The sequence below is a fragment of the Dryobates pubescens genome, chromosome 8, assembly GCF_014839835.1.
Source record: "Dryobates pubescens isolate bDryPub1 chromosome 8, bDryPub1.pri, whole genome shotgun sequence".
NCBI lineage: Eukaryota > Metazoa > Chordata > Aves > Piciformes > Picidae > Dryobates > Dryobates pubescens.
The window spans coordinates 42,644,844-42,659,796 of NC_071619.1; the positions used below are offsets into that span (position 1 = coordinate 42,644,844).

A 14,953-nucleotide genomic window follows, 5' to 3' on the forward strand; every position below is an offset into this window, starting at 1 on the left:
TCTGGATGGTATCTCTTCCCTCTAGGGTGTCACCCACACCACATAGGTTGGTAGTGCTGGTAATTTTGCTGAGGATGCACTGGGTCCCAGTGTCCATGTCACCCACAAAGATGGTAAACAGGACTGGTCCCAGTACTGATCCCTGAGGCATTCCACTCACCTCAGGTCTCCACTTGCACATTGAGACACCGATGGCAACTCTTGGAGAAGAGATCCAGCCAATTCCTCACCCATCAAGTGGCCCACTCGTCAGGTCTCTGTCCTTCCAATGCAGAGAGCAGGGCGCTCTGTGGGACAGTGTTGAATGCTCTGAACAAGTCCCAGCAGCTGACATCAGTTGCTCTTCCCTTAGCTGCCAATGATGTGACCCCATCACAAAAAGCCACCGAGTTTGTCAGGCAGGATTTCATAGAATCATCATGGGATAGGTTGCCCTTGATGATCTCTGAGCTCTTCTCCAACCTTATTGATTCTGTGACTCATAGAATGGTTGGAGTTGGAAGGGACCTTAAAGATCATCTTGTCCCAACCCCCTGCCACAAGCAGGGACACCTCCCACTAGACCAGGTTGCTCAAAGCCTCATCCAGACTGGTCTCGAACACTACCAGGGATGCCACCAAGCACCCCCTTGCTTTCCATGTCCCCTAGCAGAATCATCAGAGGATCTGCTCCATTATGCTGCTGGGCACTGTGGGAGACTGGTTGGCCTGTAGTTCCCTCTTACCTCTCTTTTTGCAAGTGGGGCTTATGTTTCTCCTTTTCCAGTCAGAGGGAACTTCACCAGACCCCCTGACTTCTCAAATATGATGGAAAGTGGCTTTGTAACTTCCTCTGCTAGTTCCCTCAGGAACCATGGATGGATATCATCAGGTCCCCTGGACCTGTGTATCTTCATGTTCATTAGATGGTCTCAGATCTGGTCCTCTCTTATAGTGGGCAGATCTTCATTCTCCCTGACCCTGTCCTTGCCTTCTGCAACTTGGATGGTGTTGTTAGAGCCCTTACTTACCATGGAAGATGGAGGCAAATAAGTCCCTGAATACCTGAGACCTTTTCCATGTCCTGTGTGACCAGGTCCCCTCTTTCCTTCCAGAGAGGGCCCACATTTTCCCTGGTCTCCATTTGTCACTGATGTACTTGGTAACTTTTCTTCTTACCTTTGATGTCCCCAGCCACATTTAATTCTGTCTGGGCCTTAGCTTTCCTGACCTGATCTCTGGCTGCATGAAGAACTTCTCTGTCCTCCTCCCAGGCTACCTGTCCATCCCCACCCTCTGTAGGCATTCTCTTTGCAACTACTATCCAAGAGGTCCCTGATCATTCATGCAGGCTTCCTGGCATTTTTTTCCCACCTTCTTCTTTATTGAGACACATTGCTCCTGGGCTCAAAAGGGATAATCTTGAATAGTAACCAGCTTTCTTGGGCCCCTCTCCCCAAGGACTGAGCAGGTCCTTGAGGAGCTCTAAGTCTGCACTGCTGAAGTCCAGGCCAGTGAGGTTGCTATGCATCCTCCTCGTTGTCCTAAGGATCATGAATTTAACCATTTCATGGTCATGGGATTCAAGGTTGCCCTTGATCTTCACAGACTATCACACATGAATGGGAGAAGAGACAAGACACAGCAGCAAAAACTAAGGCCAGAGAAACAAGACTTTATTTATGCTGTTACTTCCTGGTTTGGTGTTGAGGTGTCCTCCTCTAATGTTTTAATAGCCTCCCTCAACAAGAAGGTCTTCTAGGAGCAGAGATACACAAGCTGATCCAGCAAGGCTCAGACAAGATTTGGCCTTCAGGCATTTCCCTGTTCAGCCTTGGCTGGAGGTGTGAAAAGGAGAGAGGTGAGTATCCTGAAGAGGTGGTGTCTCTATGTTCTGGTGGCTATGTTCAAGCTCTGTTCAAGTCTGCTTCACTTAAGAATGCCAAATTACAGACAGATAACTGAATGGGAAGGGCTGGGCAATGTTTAAGTATCATAGAATCAGAGAATCAGTCAGGGCTGGAAGGGACCACAAGGATCATCTGGTTCCAACCCCCTGCCATGGGCAGGGACACCCCACACTAGATCAGCCTGGCCACAGCTTCAGCCAGCCTGGGCTTAAACACCTCCAGGGATGGGGCTCCAACCACCTCCCTGGACAACCCATTCCAGGGCTTCATGCTACAGAGAGGTAGAATTATCCTGGAGATACCTAAGCTATCCTAAGAAGCTTCCCAAAGGAAGACACAAAATAACCCATGGCAGCTTTTGAAAGGTGTGAACAACATGAACACTTCACCAAGAGAAGTCACTCAGTACGCTTCTGTGTTTGCAGCTTGGCAAATGTGGCCCTAAAAAGGGCAGAGACAGAAGATTGAATGTGGTGTTCAGCCTCAAGGAGACTTCAGTCTTAGCTGTACAACATGACCAGGTAAGTGCCTCTGTGCAGATGAAGGCTGTAACACTGGGATTGCTGATCCCAGTGAGCCAGAAGGAAAGCTGTGTCCAACCTTGCACAGAGCATTGGGTGGCAGCAGTGCATTTCTCCTCTCTACTGAGGCATGCCTAGAGACTGCAGCAGGCACAGTGAAGATCAATGCTGAGAGGATGCACAGGCTGAGAGAACCCAAGAACTGCAAAGACTTTCATTTGAGACAACCTGCAACAGCCCAAGCTGGAGCAATCAGTTGTTCCTGTGCACCTTACCTTGGCTGCAGGGAGCAGTGTACTCCTGTGTGGCAAAATCATCTGGAAAAGAGAAGGAAGAGAGTGGGCAGTCAGAGCCCCTCCTGACAGGACAGGTGGCCAGAGCAATGATTCTCCCCACAACAGGCCACTGACACCATACCCAGCCTGCCACCTGAGCACTTATCAGGGCTGAGGGGATGCTAGTCACAACCCTGCCCCGAGGCTGCAGCAGTAAGGCAGAGCCACTCTGCACAAGCAGCCCTAGGGCTCCACCCCAGTGTGCCAAGGGCAGCTTGGACCACTTCTCAGAGCATGCTGCAGTGGGGTGGGGCCTACTGGGTGGAAGAAGAAGGAATGGGGCAAGAGAAGAGTGAAGCAGGAAAGACAGAAGAGAATGGGGCAGAAGAAGGGGGAAAGGAGGCAGGAGAAGTGGGATGCTGGCTGCATATTTCCCCCAGAGCTCCTGATTCCTCAGAACATTGCCCTCCCTGCCCACCCTCTGTGCCATGGGCACCCCCTGCCCCACACTCACCTGTCTCATAGTAGTCATAGACCTTCACCAGAGCTGGCTTCAGGCCCTGCACAGCAATGTCCTGCTCCACCGTGAAGGAGAACCTGAGGGTCTCACTGCTCAGCTGGATAAGGGAAGCAAGGGAGGCTGAGAGGTGGCACTGACCAGCCCCAGGCTGCTCCATCCTCCACACCTGGAACCAGCTTTACCCTGCCCCAGGCTGCCCCATCCTCCACACCTGGAACCAGCTCTGCCCTGCCCCAGGCTGCCCCATCCTCCACACCTGGAACCAGCTCTGCCCTGCCCCAGGCTGCCCCATCCTCCACACCTGGAACCAGCTCCACCCTGCCACAGGCTGCCCCATCCTCCCCACCTGGAACCAGCTCCACCCAGCTCCACCCTGCCCCATCCTCCCCACCTTGCCCCAGCTCTACCCTGCCCCATCCTCCCCACCTTGCCCCAGCTCTACCCTGCCCCATCCTCCCCACCTTGCCCCAGATCCACCCTGCCCCATCCTCCCCACCTTGCCCCAGATCCACCCTGCCCCATCCTCCCCACCTTGCCCCAGCTCTACCCTGCCCCATCCTCCCCCTTGCCCCAGCTCTACCCTGCCCCATCCTCCCCACCTTGCCCCAGCTCTACCCTGCCCCATCCTCCCCACCTTGCCCCAGCTCTACCCTGCCCCATCCTCCCCACCTTGCCCTAGGATCAATGGCTCTCCCCTGTCCCCTGTGCCCAGGCCCTGCAAGGTGTGAGAGGCTTGGGTCTGGCCAAGGGGCAAAGGCAAGCCCTGGGGCCTGTCCCCACACTGAGGGAGGGTCTGGCTACAGGAGAGGCCAGGGCCCAACTGCAGCATGGAACAGAGGAGCTGTGAAGACTGAAGCAGAGGTCTGCACTGTGGGCAAGAGGCAGAGACTCAGCACTAAGCTTGTCAGAGCCTCGGCAGCTTGGAGCCCCAAAGCTTTGGCCTGGTGTGGCCAAATGTCCCCAGCACAGAAGCACAGGGATGGCTGTGACCCATGCTCATCCCAGCTGGACTCTCACCCTGTCCAGGTACACCAGGACATGGTTGGCACTCGTCTCTGTGCGCTCAATGCTGGGGTGGCCTTCCAGCTGAGGAAAGAAGACCAAAGTTACTGCAAACGTGGCGCTGGCAGTGGCAGCAGAGAGCTGATTCCTGCCCTGCAGCTCTCTCCTTTGCTGCAGCCCCCAGCAGGTGTCTCAAAGACAAGAGGCATGATGCAGCTTGTTAGACACACAGGCTCCTACCTTCCTCACAGAGGACTTCAAGGGCACAAATCCTGACAGCATCTTCACATCCACAATCACCATGTTGGAGGCATTGCGCTCCCCAGTGTAACTAAGGAAGCAAACAACAACCGCTCAGGAGCCCTCACCTCCAAGCTCAGGCCACTTCCACCTTGCCCATGGAACTTGTCCCCCCTGCCATGTCCTGGCAGTCCAGCACCACCTTCTCCAGCTCCTCCACAGTGTTCTGGTCATCCTGTGGCCTCTCCCTAGCCCCACACAGCTCCACCCCTGCAGGACATGGCCTTCCCCCACAGGTTCTCCTCCCAGCCCAGCAGCTCCCTGCCGCCTTCCCGGGATGCTCTGCTTCTCCAGGGCTTGCAGAGCCCTCCTCCAGCTCCTGTGTCCTCTGACAAAGGCTCAGATCCAAAGGCAGACTCACCTGACATTGATGCCTATGTCAAACATCTTGTGGGCCTTGGAGTCCACACATGTCTCTGGGGTTGTGTAAACATGAAGCATGAAGGGTGCCTCCTCCTGTGTGGGCTGCACGTTGTACCTCAGGCTTGTCTAGGGGAGAGCAGCAGCTCTGTGTCAGCCTGTGGGCAGGTGTGCTCAGCACATGGGAGTGTTGACCCTCTCCCCATCCAGCCTCCCTGCTTCTCCCATGCTCACAGCTCCTCCACATCCTTTCCTCCTTCCATTCCACTCTGTCTCCTGCGCATAGCTCTGCCCTTCTCCCCTTGCCTCTGATGCAGCCTTCCCTCCCACTTTCCCCCTCTCTTCACTCCCTTCTGCCCCCCAGCTGGCTCCTGCCTGGCAAGGGGCTCCCCTGCCAGGCTGTCAGCTCCCCTCATGCCCTCACCTGCAGGTAGACACAGCCTCCCCCAGACACCTCCGTGCTGTACTCCCCTGGCAGCCGGGGCAGGGCCACGCGCTGCAGCAGCAGCCGGTTTGTGGGATCCACTTGGAAGTCTTGCTGGAAGCCCCCTGCAGAGCGCAGGCTCACTGTGGAAGCTGCTCCACTCTTGGCATAGGTGACAGCTCCATACAGGGACAGGGCTTGGAGAGCCACCACTGTGTCCTGCAAGAGATGGGCCCCAGCACCCAGAGGCACGCAGTCAGTGTTTCCCCGCTCTCTTCTCCCACAGCCTGCCCGCTGCTGGGGGCAGCCACCCTCCCCTTTAGGCTCCACTTGCCCCCAGTTTGGGTGGCAAGGACAGAGGGACAGAGTGGCCTTTCCTGGTCTCCATTCCCTTCCTGTGTCCTCTGCACCGCAGGGGCACGTTCCCTGCGCTGCCTGGAGCTCTGCACAGCCTTCCCTCGCTGGCCCCAGGGGGAAGCAGCAGCTCCTCTACACCAGCAAATGGCAGTGGGAGCCCTCTCCAGTGGCCAGCCACAGTGTCCCTCCCATTCTGCCCCAGGGTGCCAGGCAAAGCAGCTCATGCATCAGGGTGAGTCATTCCCAGAGGCACTGCCTGACCTCCTGGCCCCTGGGGAACTTGGAGCCAGGGTAGATTGTGCAAGGCTCTACTGCAGGGCTACGGTCCCTGCCCTGACCAACCTGGCTGGGCCCCCAGCTGCATCTCTGACGCTTCCTGGCTCCTGCCATTGCTGGGGAGGGAAGCAGCTCACCTGCGTGGAGGAGAAGCCCCCATTGGGATTCTGCTGCCTGATGATCCACTTGGCAATCAGAGATGCAAAGGCCAGCTCCTCCTGGGAAGGTGCTGGCCGTGTGGTGAGCTGAGCAAGCAGCACATAGGCTGTCATCTCCACTTCAGCAGAGGGAGCTCGATGGCCACGGTAGGGGAGATCCACCTCCGGCTCCTTCCCAGGCCGCTGCCAATGAACAGACCCATCTTCACAGCAGGCAGGCAGGTGGAGACAAGACAACAAGCAATCAGTAGTAGTTACTGCAAGGGAGCCCTGGGTCTGCTGGGCAGCACAGAAGAGCCTGCAGGAGGCATCTGTCGCGTAGGATGAAGTGGGGAGGCTTAGGTTTGCCCTTGCTGCAGGTTCACAGCCAGAGGACACCTAAGGAGTCAGCTGCTCAGGCTCAGTCCTTCGTCCTTGCACAAAGATACCACTTTGTGCTGGGCCCCCGAGTCACACAGGCAGTTACAGGCTTGAGCAGCAGCACAGCACCAGGCTGGCACTCCTTCCCTTGTGCAGAGAGAAGCTGGCACTGGGCAGCCAGCAGCAGGCCGAGGAGAGATGCTCACAGAGCTGCCCTTTAGTTCAGCACTGATGGGGGTGGTGTCTGGTGCTGCCTGAGGGCCTCCCTCAGAGCAGAGAAGCAGCACTGGGCACCCAGCAGAAGATCTGAGGAAGGCAAGCCCTGTGCACAAGCCTTTGCTCTCCCTCCACCCTTCCTCACCCAGCCACTGAAGCCATCTCCTGCAGCCATTCACCAGCACCAGAAGCCACTTTCTCAAGGGAGGACGGAAGGCCAGCACAGAAGATGTCCCGTCTGGGGCACTCACCCTTCCTCACAGCTTCCTTCTCCAGCGAGCCAAGCAACGCTCCGCGCTTCTCCTCCCTGCCCGCCAGGGCGAAGGCGTAGGCCAGCAGCGCCTTGGTGTACACGTGGCTCTCCTCCTTGTCTGCTGCCATCTCCAGGCAGAACAGAGCATTGCGCACCACCGAGTGCTGCCGGCAGAGAGACTGAGCTGCAGCGGCCGCGCCTCGCCCTCAGCCCGTCTGAGCGCGGCGCGACGGACATCTGCTCTCTCTCGCAGGACAAACGTTGTACCATTGTGCATCCCTTCCCCTTGAATCTAACATGCCCCTGGGATGAAGCCAGGCACTTCGCAGCCAGCCACAGACTCTTCCTTGGCTTGGGTCTGCCTTTCTTTAACAGATCGTGTAATGGTTCTATTACACTTGGACTTAACGATGGGGGGAGCTTGAGACTGTGTCCCCTTGTTCTGGTGCTGGTTGCCTGGGAGAAGAGACCAACCCCTTCCTGGCTACAACCACCTTTCAGGTAGTTGTAGAGAGCAATGAGGTCTCTCCTGAGCCTCCTGCAGGCTAAGCAACCCCTTGAATCTAACATGCCCCTGGGATGAAGCCAGGCACTTCGCAGCCAGCCACAGACTCTTCCTTGGCTTGTGTCTGGCTTTCTTTAACAGATTGTGTAATGGTTCTTTCACACTTAACGATGTGGGGAGAGAGAACCTGTGATTAGAAGGCTGTGGAGAAATGAGGTCTTTGCCTTGCTAATGGCACATCCAGGGATGGGGCTTCAACCACCGCCCTGGGCAGTCTCTTTCAGTGTTTGAGATCCCTTTCAGTGAGGAAGTCTCTTCTAACAAGAAATCGTCCTGCATTCCTTTTGCTGCAGTTCACACCTCAGTTTCACTTGTGTCAGAGTCTTGTTTTACAGTGAGAAGATCACAGACTTTGCAATGACAGTGACCAATCCCACACTGCTTTTAGAGATGCTTCAGATCTGATTTAGTTTAGCATGCAGCCACTTACAGTTACAGGCAGAGGAATCTCCAGCAGTGCAATAGTGATGTATGCTGTCAGCGAGACTTCATTGTCCACTCCACCCTGCAGGGAAAGACAAACATAGATGCTGATCTCACCCAGCTGATTGTCTTCAGTCTTATCCAGTGGGGATACTTTGTTCTGCATTGCCTCCTCTCATTGCACCTGATTTGGCGATATTAGTGCCACTTATAAAGTGCAGGTTGCCTTTTGTTCCCCATTCTGTTGCGGTGATCCTGCGGAATGGTGTCTGGTCCCTGGTGCTTGCCGGTGACTTGAAAACTTCCCATCTGCCTGCATGCTCAGGAACCTCATCTGGACCCATGAACAAGTTCTAGCCTCACAAAAAAGGACCCCAAGCAGGCAGGCAGGCAGGCAGGCAGGTTACCTTCATGGCATTGTTCAGGAGCGTCCCAGAGCTGCGGAAGCAGCCATTCTCCTTCTGCTTGTAGGAGAGCCAGACCAAAGCATCCTGGATGTGCCTCTCGTCTATGAAGATGTGACGCCGAGCCTGGGCAAAGGACTTGAGGACAAAGGCTGTGAGCCTGGAAGGGAGAAAGAGCAGTGAAAGGGGCTGAGCAAGCGTGTTGCCTGTCTGAGATGACAGGGCCTGAGTGTGTATCATCTGTCTGGAGAGAGGCAAGAAAGCCTGAAGAACTGTGGGACAATTAGACAACATGTATGGAATACCTCCACCTCAAAAATATCAGGAAAAGTCTACTTCCTGCCTTGGTTCCTCTCTTGGCTCATGAAATCCTGAGAGCCCTTTGTGTTGATTAGAATAGAATAGAATAGAATAGAATTAACCAGGTTGGAAAATACCTTTGAGATCATCAAGTCCAACCTATTACCCAGCACCATCTAATCAACTAAACCATGGCACCAAGTGCCTCATCCAGGCTCTTCCTAAACACCTCCAGTGATGGTGACTCCACCACCTCCCTGGGCAGCACATTCCAATGGCCAATCTCTCTTGCTGGGAAGAATTTCTTCCTAACATCCAGCCTAAACCTCCCCTGGAACAGCTTGAGACTGTGTCCTCTTGTTCTGGTGCTGGTTGCCTGGGAGAAGAGACCAACCCCCACCTGGCTACAACCTCCCTTCAGGGAGTTGGAGACAGCAAGAAGGTCTCCCCTGAGCCTCCTCCTCTCCAGGCTAAGCAATCCCAGCTCCCTCAGCCTCTCCTCACAGGGCTGTGCTCCAAACCTCTTCCCAGCTTTGTTGCCTTTCTCTGGACACCTTCCAGCAACTCAACTCAGTAGGTGAGAAAGAGCATACAGGGGAAGCACAGCTGACATTGAAAACTCACCAGGTATTCCCTGGTTGTCCATAACGTGGTCCAAATGTACTGTAAGAGCCATCTGGGTGCTTGTAGTTCAGTTGCCTTTGGTATCCTGCAATGGAGAGTCAAGGCAAGATTCAGATGCCAGAGAAAGTCTGTTGAGGAATGGATCTCTCTACAACTACCTGAAGGGAGGTTGTAGACAGAAGGATGTTGGTCTCTTCTCCCAGGCAGCCAGTACCAGAACAAGAGGACACAGTCTCAGGCTGTGCCAGGGGAGGTTCAGGCTAGATGTTAGGAAAAAGTTCTATACAGAAAGAGTGATTGCCCATTGGAATGGGCTGCCTGGGGAGGTGGTGGAGTCGCCATCACTGGAGGTGTTCAGGAGGAGACTTTATGGGGTGCTTGGTGCCATGGGTTAGTTGTTTGGATGGTGTTTGATTGGTTGATAGGTTGGACGCGGTGATCTTGAAGGTCTCTTCCAACCTGGTTTATTCTATGTATTCTATGAGCAGAAGAGCAAACGTGACAGGACTAGGTCAGTCCTATCCTAGCCAGTAAGAAGAACTGGCACATCACCATCTCCATGCATTGCTTGTATTGCATGAGGAGAAGCAAAGTGAAAAGTAACGAAGGGCTTTTTCAGGTGTAGAGTAAAAATAGACTAGGCTAGACTAGACTAGACTAGAATAGACCAGGTTGGAAAAGACCTTTGAGATCATCAAGTCCACCCTATCACCCAACACCATCTGATCAACTAACCCATGGCACCAAGTGCCTCATCCAGGCTCTTCCTAAACACCTCCAGTGATGGTGACTCCACCGCCTCCCTGGGCAGCACATTCCAATGGCCAATCTCTCTTGCTGGGAAGAAGAACTTCCTAACACCCAGCCTAAACCTCCCCTGGCACAGCTTGAGACTGTGTCCTCTTGTTCTGGTGCTGGTTGCCTGGGAGAAGAGACCAACCCCCACCTGGCTACAACCTCCCTTCAGGGAGTTGTAGACAGCAAGAAAATCTCCCCTGAGCCTCCTCTTCTCCAGGCTAATCAACCTCATCTCCCTCAGCCTCTCCTCACAGGGCTGTGCTCCAGACCCCTCCCCAGCTTTGTTGCCCTTCTCTGGACACCTTCCAGCATCTCAACATCTTTCCTAAAGTGAGGAGCCCAGAACTGGACACAGGACTCAAGGTGTGGCCTAACCAGGACCATCTGTGCATGAGAGCAGCTCTTTTTCCAAATCTGGCCAGCATGTGACAGAATCACTGCAGCCAGGATCTGAGCAGAAGCCAAAGGAGATGCAGAAGTCAGGACCCAGCTCACCGCTCACTAGGTATCCGATGGCCTTGGACTTGACCTCCTCGCTCAGCTGCTCTGTCTTGTTCAGATAGTCCAGGACATAGATGTTGGGTGCAAACAAGACCATGTTCTGCTCCCCACAGCCAAAAGGCATCTGGAGGAGCTGCTGCAGGTTCTGCATGGCAGTGCCCATGATGTCACCTGGGAAGCAGGAAACAGAAGACAAATCTTAACAAAACTTGGGGCTGGATATCAAAGTCAGAATGAGCTGGTGAGGGAATGAACTAGGAAATGACAGACAAGAGAAAACCATGGAACTACAGAATGCACTGGGTTGGAAGGGACCTCTAGAAGTCATTTAGTTCAACCACTTTGCAGGAAGCAGGGACATCCCCAACTAGATAAGGTTTCTCAGTGCCCCATCAAGTCTGACCTTGAATGTCTGCAGCGGTCAGGCCTCCAGCACCTCCCTGGGCAGCCTGTTCAGGTACACCACCAGCCTCATAGGAAAGAACTTCTTCCCTATAGCCAATCTAAATCTACCCTGCTCTAGTTTAAAACCATTGCCCTGTTCTAGTGATATCTGCCTTTGTAAGCAGTCCTTCCTCAGCTTTCTTGTATGTACTGGAAGGCTTCCCCAGAGCCTTCTCCAGGCTGAACAGACTTCAACTCCCTCAGCCTATCTTCACAGGTAAGGTGATCCAGCCTCTGATCATTTTTGTGGCCCTCCTCTGGACCCTCTCCCTCAGATCCAGGTCTTTCTTGTGTTGAGGACCTTGGAGCTAGACACAGTACTGTAGGTGAGGTCTCACCAGAGCAGAGTGGTGTGATCTCTCAACATGCTGGCCATGATGCAGCCAGGATGCAGTTTGCCTTCTGGGCTGCACATGTGCATTCTTGGCTCATGTCCAGCTTCTCATCCACTAGTACCCCCAAGTCCTTTTCCACAGAGCTGATCTTTACTGTGTCCTCTCCAGCCTGTATTGATAATGAAGATTGTCCTGGCCCAGGTGCAGGACCTTGTACTTGGCCTTGTGGAACCTCATGAGGTTCTCCTGTACCCACTTCTCCAGGTCCCTCTGGAAGACATCCTGTCCCTCTGGTGCAGTGATTGCACCACTCAGCTCGGTGTCATCTGCACAGTTGCTGAGGGTGCACTCAGTCTCACTTTCTGTATCATTGATGAAGATATTGAACAGCACTGGTCCCAATATGGACCCCTGAGAGACACCGCTTGTCACCCCTCCCCATCTGGACATCAAGCCATTGACCACTACCCTCTGGATGCAACCATCCAACCAATTCCCTATGCACCAAGCAGTCTACCTACTGAATCTGGATCTCTCCAATTCAGAGAGAAGGATGCTGTGGGGGACTGTGTCCATGACCTTGCAGAAGTCCAGATAAATGACATCTATTGCCCTTCCCTTATCACCCCACTGTAGAAAGCCATGAGATTGGTCAGGTAGGACATGCCCTTGGTGAAGCCATGCTGGCTGTCCCAAATGACCTCCCTGTCCTCCATGTGCTGTAGCATAGTTTCTAGGAGGATCTGTTCCATGGTCTTCCTAGACACAAAGGTGAAGCTGACAAGTCACTAGTTCCCAGGGTCCTCCTTTCTACCCTTCTGAAAAATGGGCACAATATTTCCCTTCTTCCAGTCTCCAGGGACTTCACCTGACTGCCAGGACTGTCATGGAGAGTGGCTTGGCAACTACATCAGCCAATTCCTTTGGGACTCTGGGATGCATCTCATCAGATCCCATAGGCTTGTGTATGTTCATGTCAGGATACAGGGGCCCCTTGATGCTGAGTACTTTCTGACAGGTGCTCCCTTTCCTGTTTCAAAGAGGGCAGAGCCTGGCTCCAGCAGTGTATCTCATGTTCAGCCTCCCTGATGATTCTTAGCCTTTCCACCTGCTCTTTCAGGTCTGCCACCAGGCTGAGCAGATCATTCACCTGGTTGTTCCACAGACAGGCATTGTCTCTCCTGTCCTCAAAATCTGGATTGATAAAAATCCTGGAATCACAGAACAGCACAAATAGGGAAAATAGGGAAATGAGTGAAAGGTTAGGGTGCTGGCAGAGAACACAGAGCAGAAGTACATACAGAAAGGGGAAAAGGAAGAGCACAACTGGAAGGGAAAGTGTTCAAGACAGAACAGATCAATGACAGGAGTGAGGAGTGGGGGAAACTAAGAAGAAAAGCTGTGAAGTAGGAAGCCAGCTCTGAGGGGCAGAAACAACATATGGCTTTTCTGCCAGGCTGTGCACTCACCCAGCACTGAGAAATATGCTCTGCCTGAGTCTGGAACCACATTGGAGGGTAACAACAGAGAAAACTTCTCTTTCACAGGAACTCCTATGATAAAAACAAGACCCAAAGAGCTTCAGTGCAGGCCTAAGAAATGGCTAATGGAAAGGGAGGTCATGGGGGTCTCAGTGAAACAACAGGAACACATTCTGTTACAAATGTCATCTTTGCTTTTTCCTGGCTGTGAGACATCCTCTGCAAGAAACCACACAAAGCCCCTCTTTGTGTAGGTTGCATCACTGCAACTTGTTCCTGGGCATGCCAGAAAACAGGAGACAGCATTTGTAATTCCACTGTCATCACACAAGGGAACGTGGATGCAAAGTCCTGCTCCATCTCTCCTGATGTGTAGGCAAGAGCATAGAATTGTTCTGATTGGAAAAGACCTTTAGGAGCAGCAAGCACAGCCACTATCTAATTCTAACAAGTCTGATTCTAAACCATGTCCCTCAGCACCACATCTCTGCAGCTTGGAAACACCTCCAGGAATGGAGATTCAACCACCTCCCAGGGAAGCCCATTCCAGAGGTTGAGAACCTGTTCCATGAAGAAGTTTCTTCTAACAACCAACCAAATTCTCCCCTAGTGCAACTTGAGGCCATTTCCTCTTGTCCTAGCACTTCTTACTAGGCAACAGAGATCAACACTCACCTCACTACAACCTCCTTTCAGGGAGCTTGTAGAGAGTGAGAAGGTCTTCCCTCAACCTCCTTTTCTGCAGGCTAAACAACCCCAGTTTCATATAATCAATAAGGTTGGAAGAGACCTCAAGGATCATCAAGTCCAACCTATCACCCCACACCTCATGACTACTAAACCATGGCACCAAGTGCCACATCCAATCCCCTCTTGAACACCTCCAGGGATGGGGACTCCACCACCTCCCTGGGCAGCACATTCAAGTGGCCAATTACTCTCTCAGTGAAGAACTTTCTCCTCACCTCCAGCCTAAACTTCCCCTGGCACAACTTGAGACTGTGTCCTCTTGTTCTGGTGCTGGTTGCCTGGGAGAAGAGACCAACCCGCACCTGGCTACAACCTCCCTTCAGGTAGTTGTAGACAGCAAGAAGGTCTCCCCTGAGCCCTGCTCCTCACAAGGCCTGTCTCCAGACCCTTCTCCAGCTTCATTGCCCGTGGCTGGACATTGTCCCAGCATGTCTATCTTGTAGTGGATGCCCTAAAACTAAACACAGTACTCAAGGTGTGGCCCCACCAGTGCTGAGCACAGGGAGACAATCACTTCCCTGGCCCTGCTGGGCACACTGGTCCTGGTAGTGCCACCTGGGCACACTGGTGGCTCCTGTTCAGCCAGCTGTATTTCCAGTCTGTGGTCCATTCTCTAGAGCTTTCTTCTGTCTGAGGCCTCAGGCTCCTAACTGACAGGATGAGTTTTGATTGCCTAAAAGACTAGCCCACCTGGAATATGACAGGAGCAGCACTATCTCCCTCCTCCATGCATGTCCCACCCATCAAACCATATCAGAGCAACTGAAAAGGGTGGGGAGAGGGAGCTTTACCTTTTGCACAGATCACAGAGTTCTGGGAATTTTCCTTCTCAACTCCTTCAGGCTTGCATGGTATGAAGGAAAACAAGAGAAGTTAGTGAGACAGGAGGCACATGTGGGCAGAGGAATCCTTAACAAGGACAAAGGTGTCAGTGAAAAGTGTGTGAGCTGAAGGAGAGGCAGTCACACAGAATCTCACAGAAGGGTAGGGGTTGGAAGGGACCTCTGAAGATCATCTAGTCCAACTCTCCTGTCAGAGCAGGATCACCTGAAGTAAATCACACAGGAACATGTCCAGTCAGGTTTGGGATGCCTCCAGAGATGGAGACTCCACCAACTCTCTGGGCAGCCTGTTCCAGCACTCTCAGTCAGAAACACTCCTGAGATATTATCCCTGAAATAATTATTTAAGCAAGTAAAAGAACTGTGATCCTAATTGACTGGTGTGGTGTGTGGTGGAAGGACAGAAAAGGAGAACACTGCAGGACTCTCACATGGGAAACCTGCAGCTATTGGAAGCAGTGAGAGACACTCAACCTCCTTGTAACAAAAGGACCTAGAATAGAATAGAATTAACCAGGTGGGAAAAGACTTTGAGATCATGAGTCCAACCTGTCACCCAACACCATCTGATCAAC

General features: G+C 53.1%; 1 protein-coding gene across 1 annotated transcript in view; it reads right to left on the reverse strand.

Annotated features, from left to right (window-relative positions):
- Window positions 1-2,662: 2,662 nt before the first annotated feature.
- The window catches only part of A2M (alpha-2-macroglobulin), a 44,160-nt gene continuing 31,869 nt past the window's right edge, over window positions 2,663-14,953 (reverse strand). The window contains exons 22-35 of the mRNA XM_054163913.1: window positions 14,328-14,379; window positions 12,775-12,858; window positions 10,521-10,697; window positions 9,228-9,312; window positions 8,307-8,463; window positions 7,907-7,981; window positions 6,910-7,075; window positions 6,062-6,285; window positions 5,292-5,510; window positions 4,869-4,996; window positions 4,448-4,538; window positions 4,223-4,291; window positions 3,200-3,302; window positions 2,663-2,727 (exon numbers count right to left, since the gene is read on the reverse strand). Coding sequence (XP_054019888.1) covers window positions 2,663-2,727; window positions 3,200-3,302; window positions 4,223-4,291; window positions 4,448-4,538; window positions 4,869-4,996; window positions 5,292-5,510; window positions 6,062-6,285; window positions 6,910-7,075; window positions 7,907-7,981; window positions 8,307-8,463; window positions 9,228-9,312; window positions 10,521-10,697; window positions 12,775-12,858; window positions 14,328-14,379 — 1,695 coding nt within the window. The remainder of the gene's footprint in view (window positions 2,728-3,199; window positions 3,303-4,222; window positions 4,292-4,447; window positions 4,539-4,868; window positions 4,997-5,291; window positions 5,511-6,061; window positions 6,286-6,909; window positions 7,076-7,906; window positions 7,982-8,306; window positions 8,464-9,227; window positions 9,313-10,520; window positions 10,698-12,774; window positions 12,859-14,327; window positions 14,380-14,953) is intronic.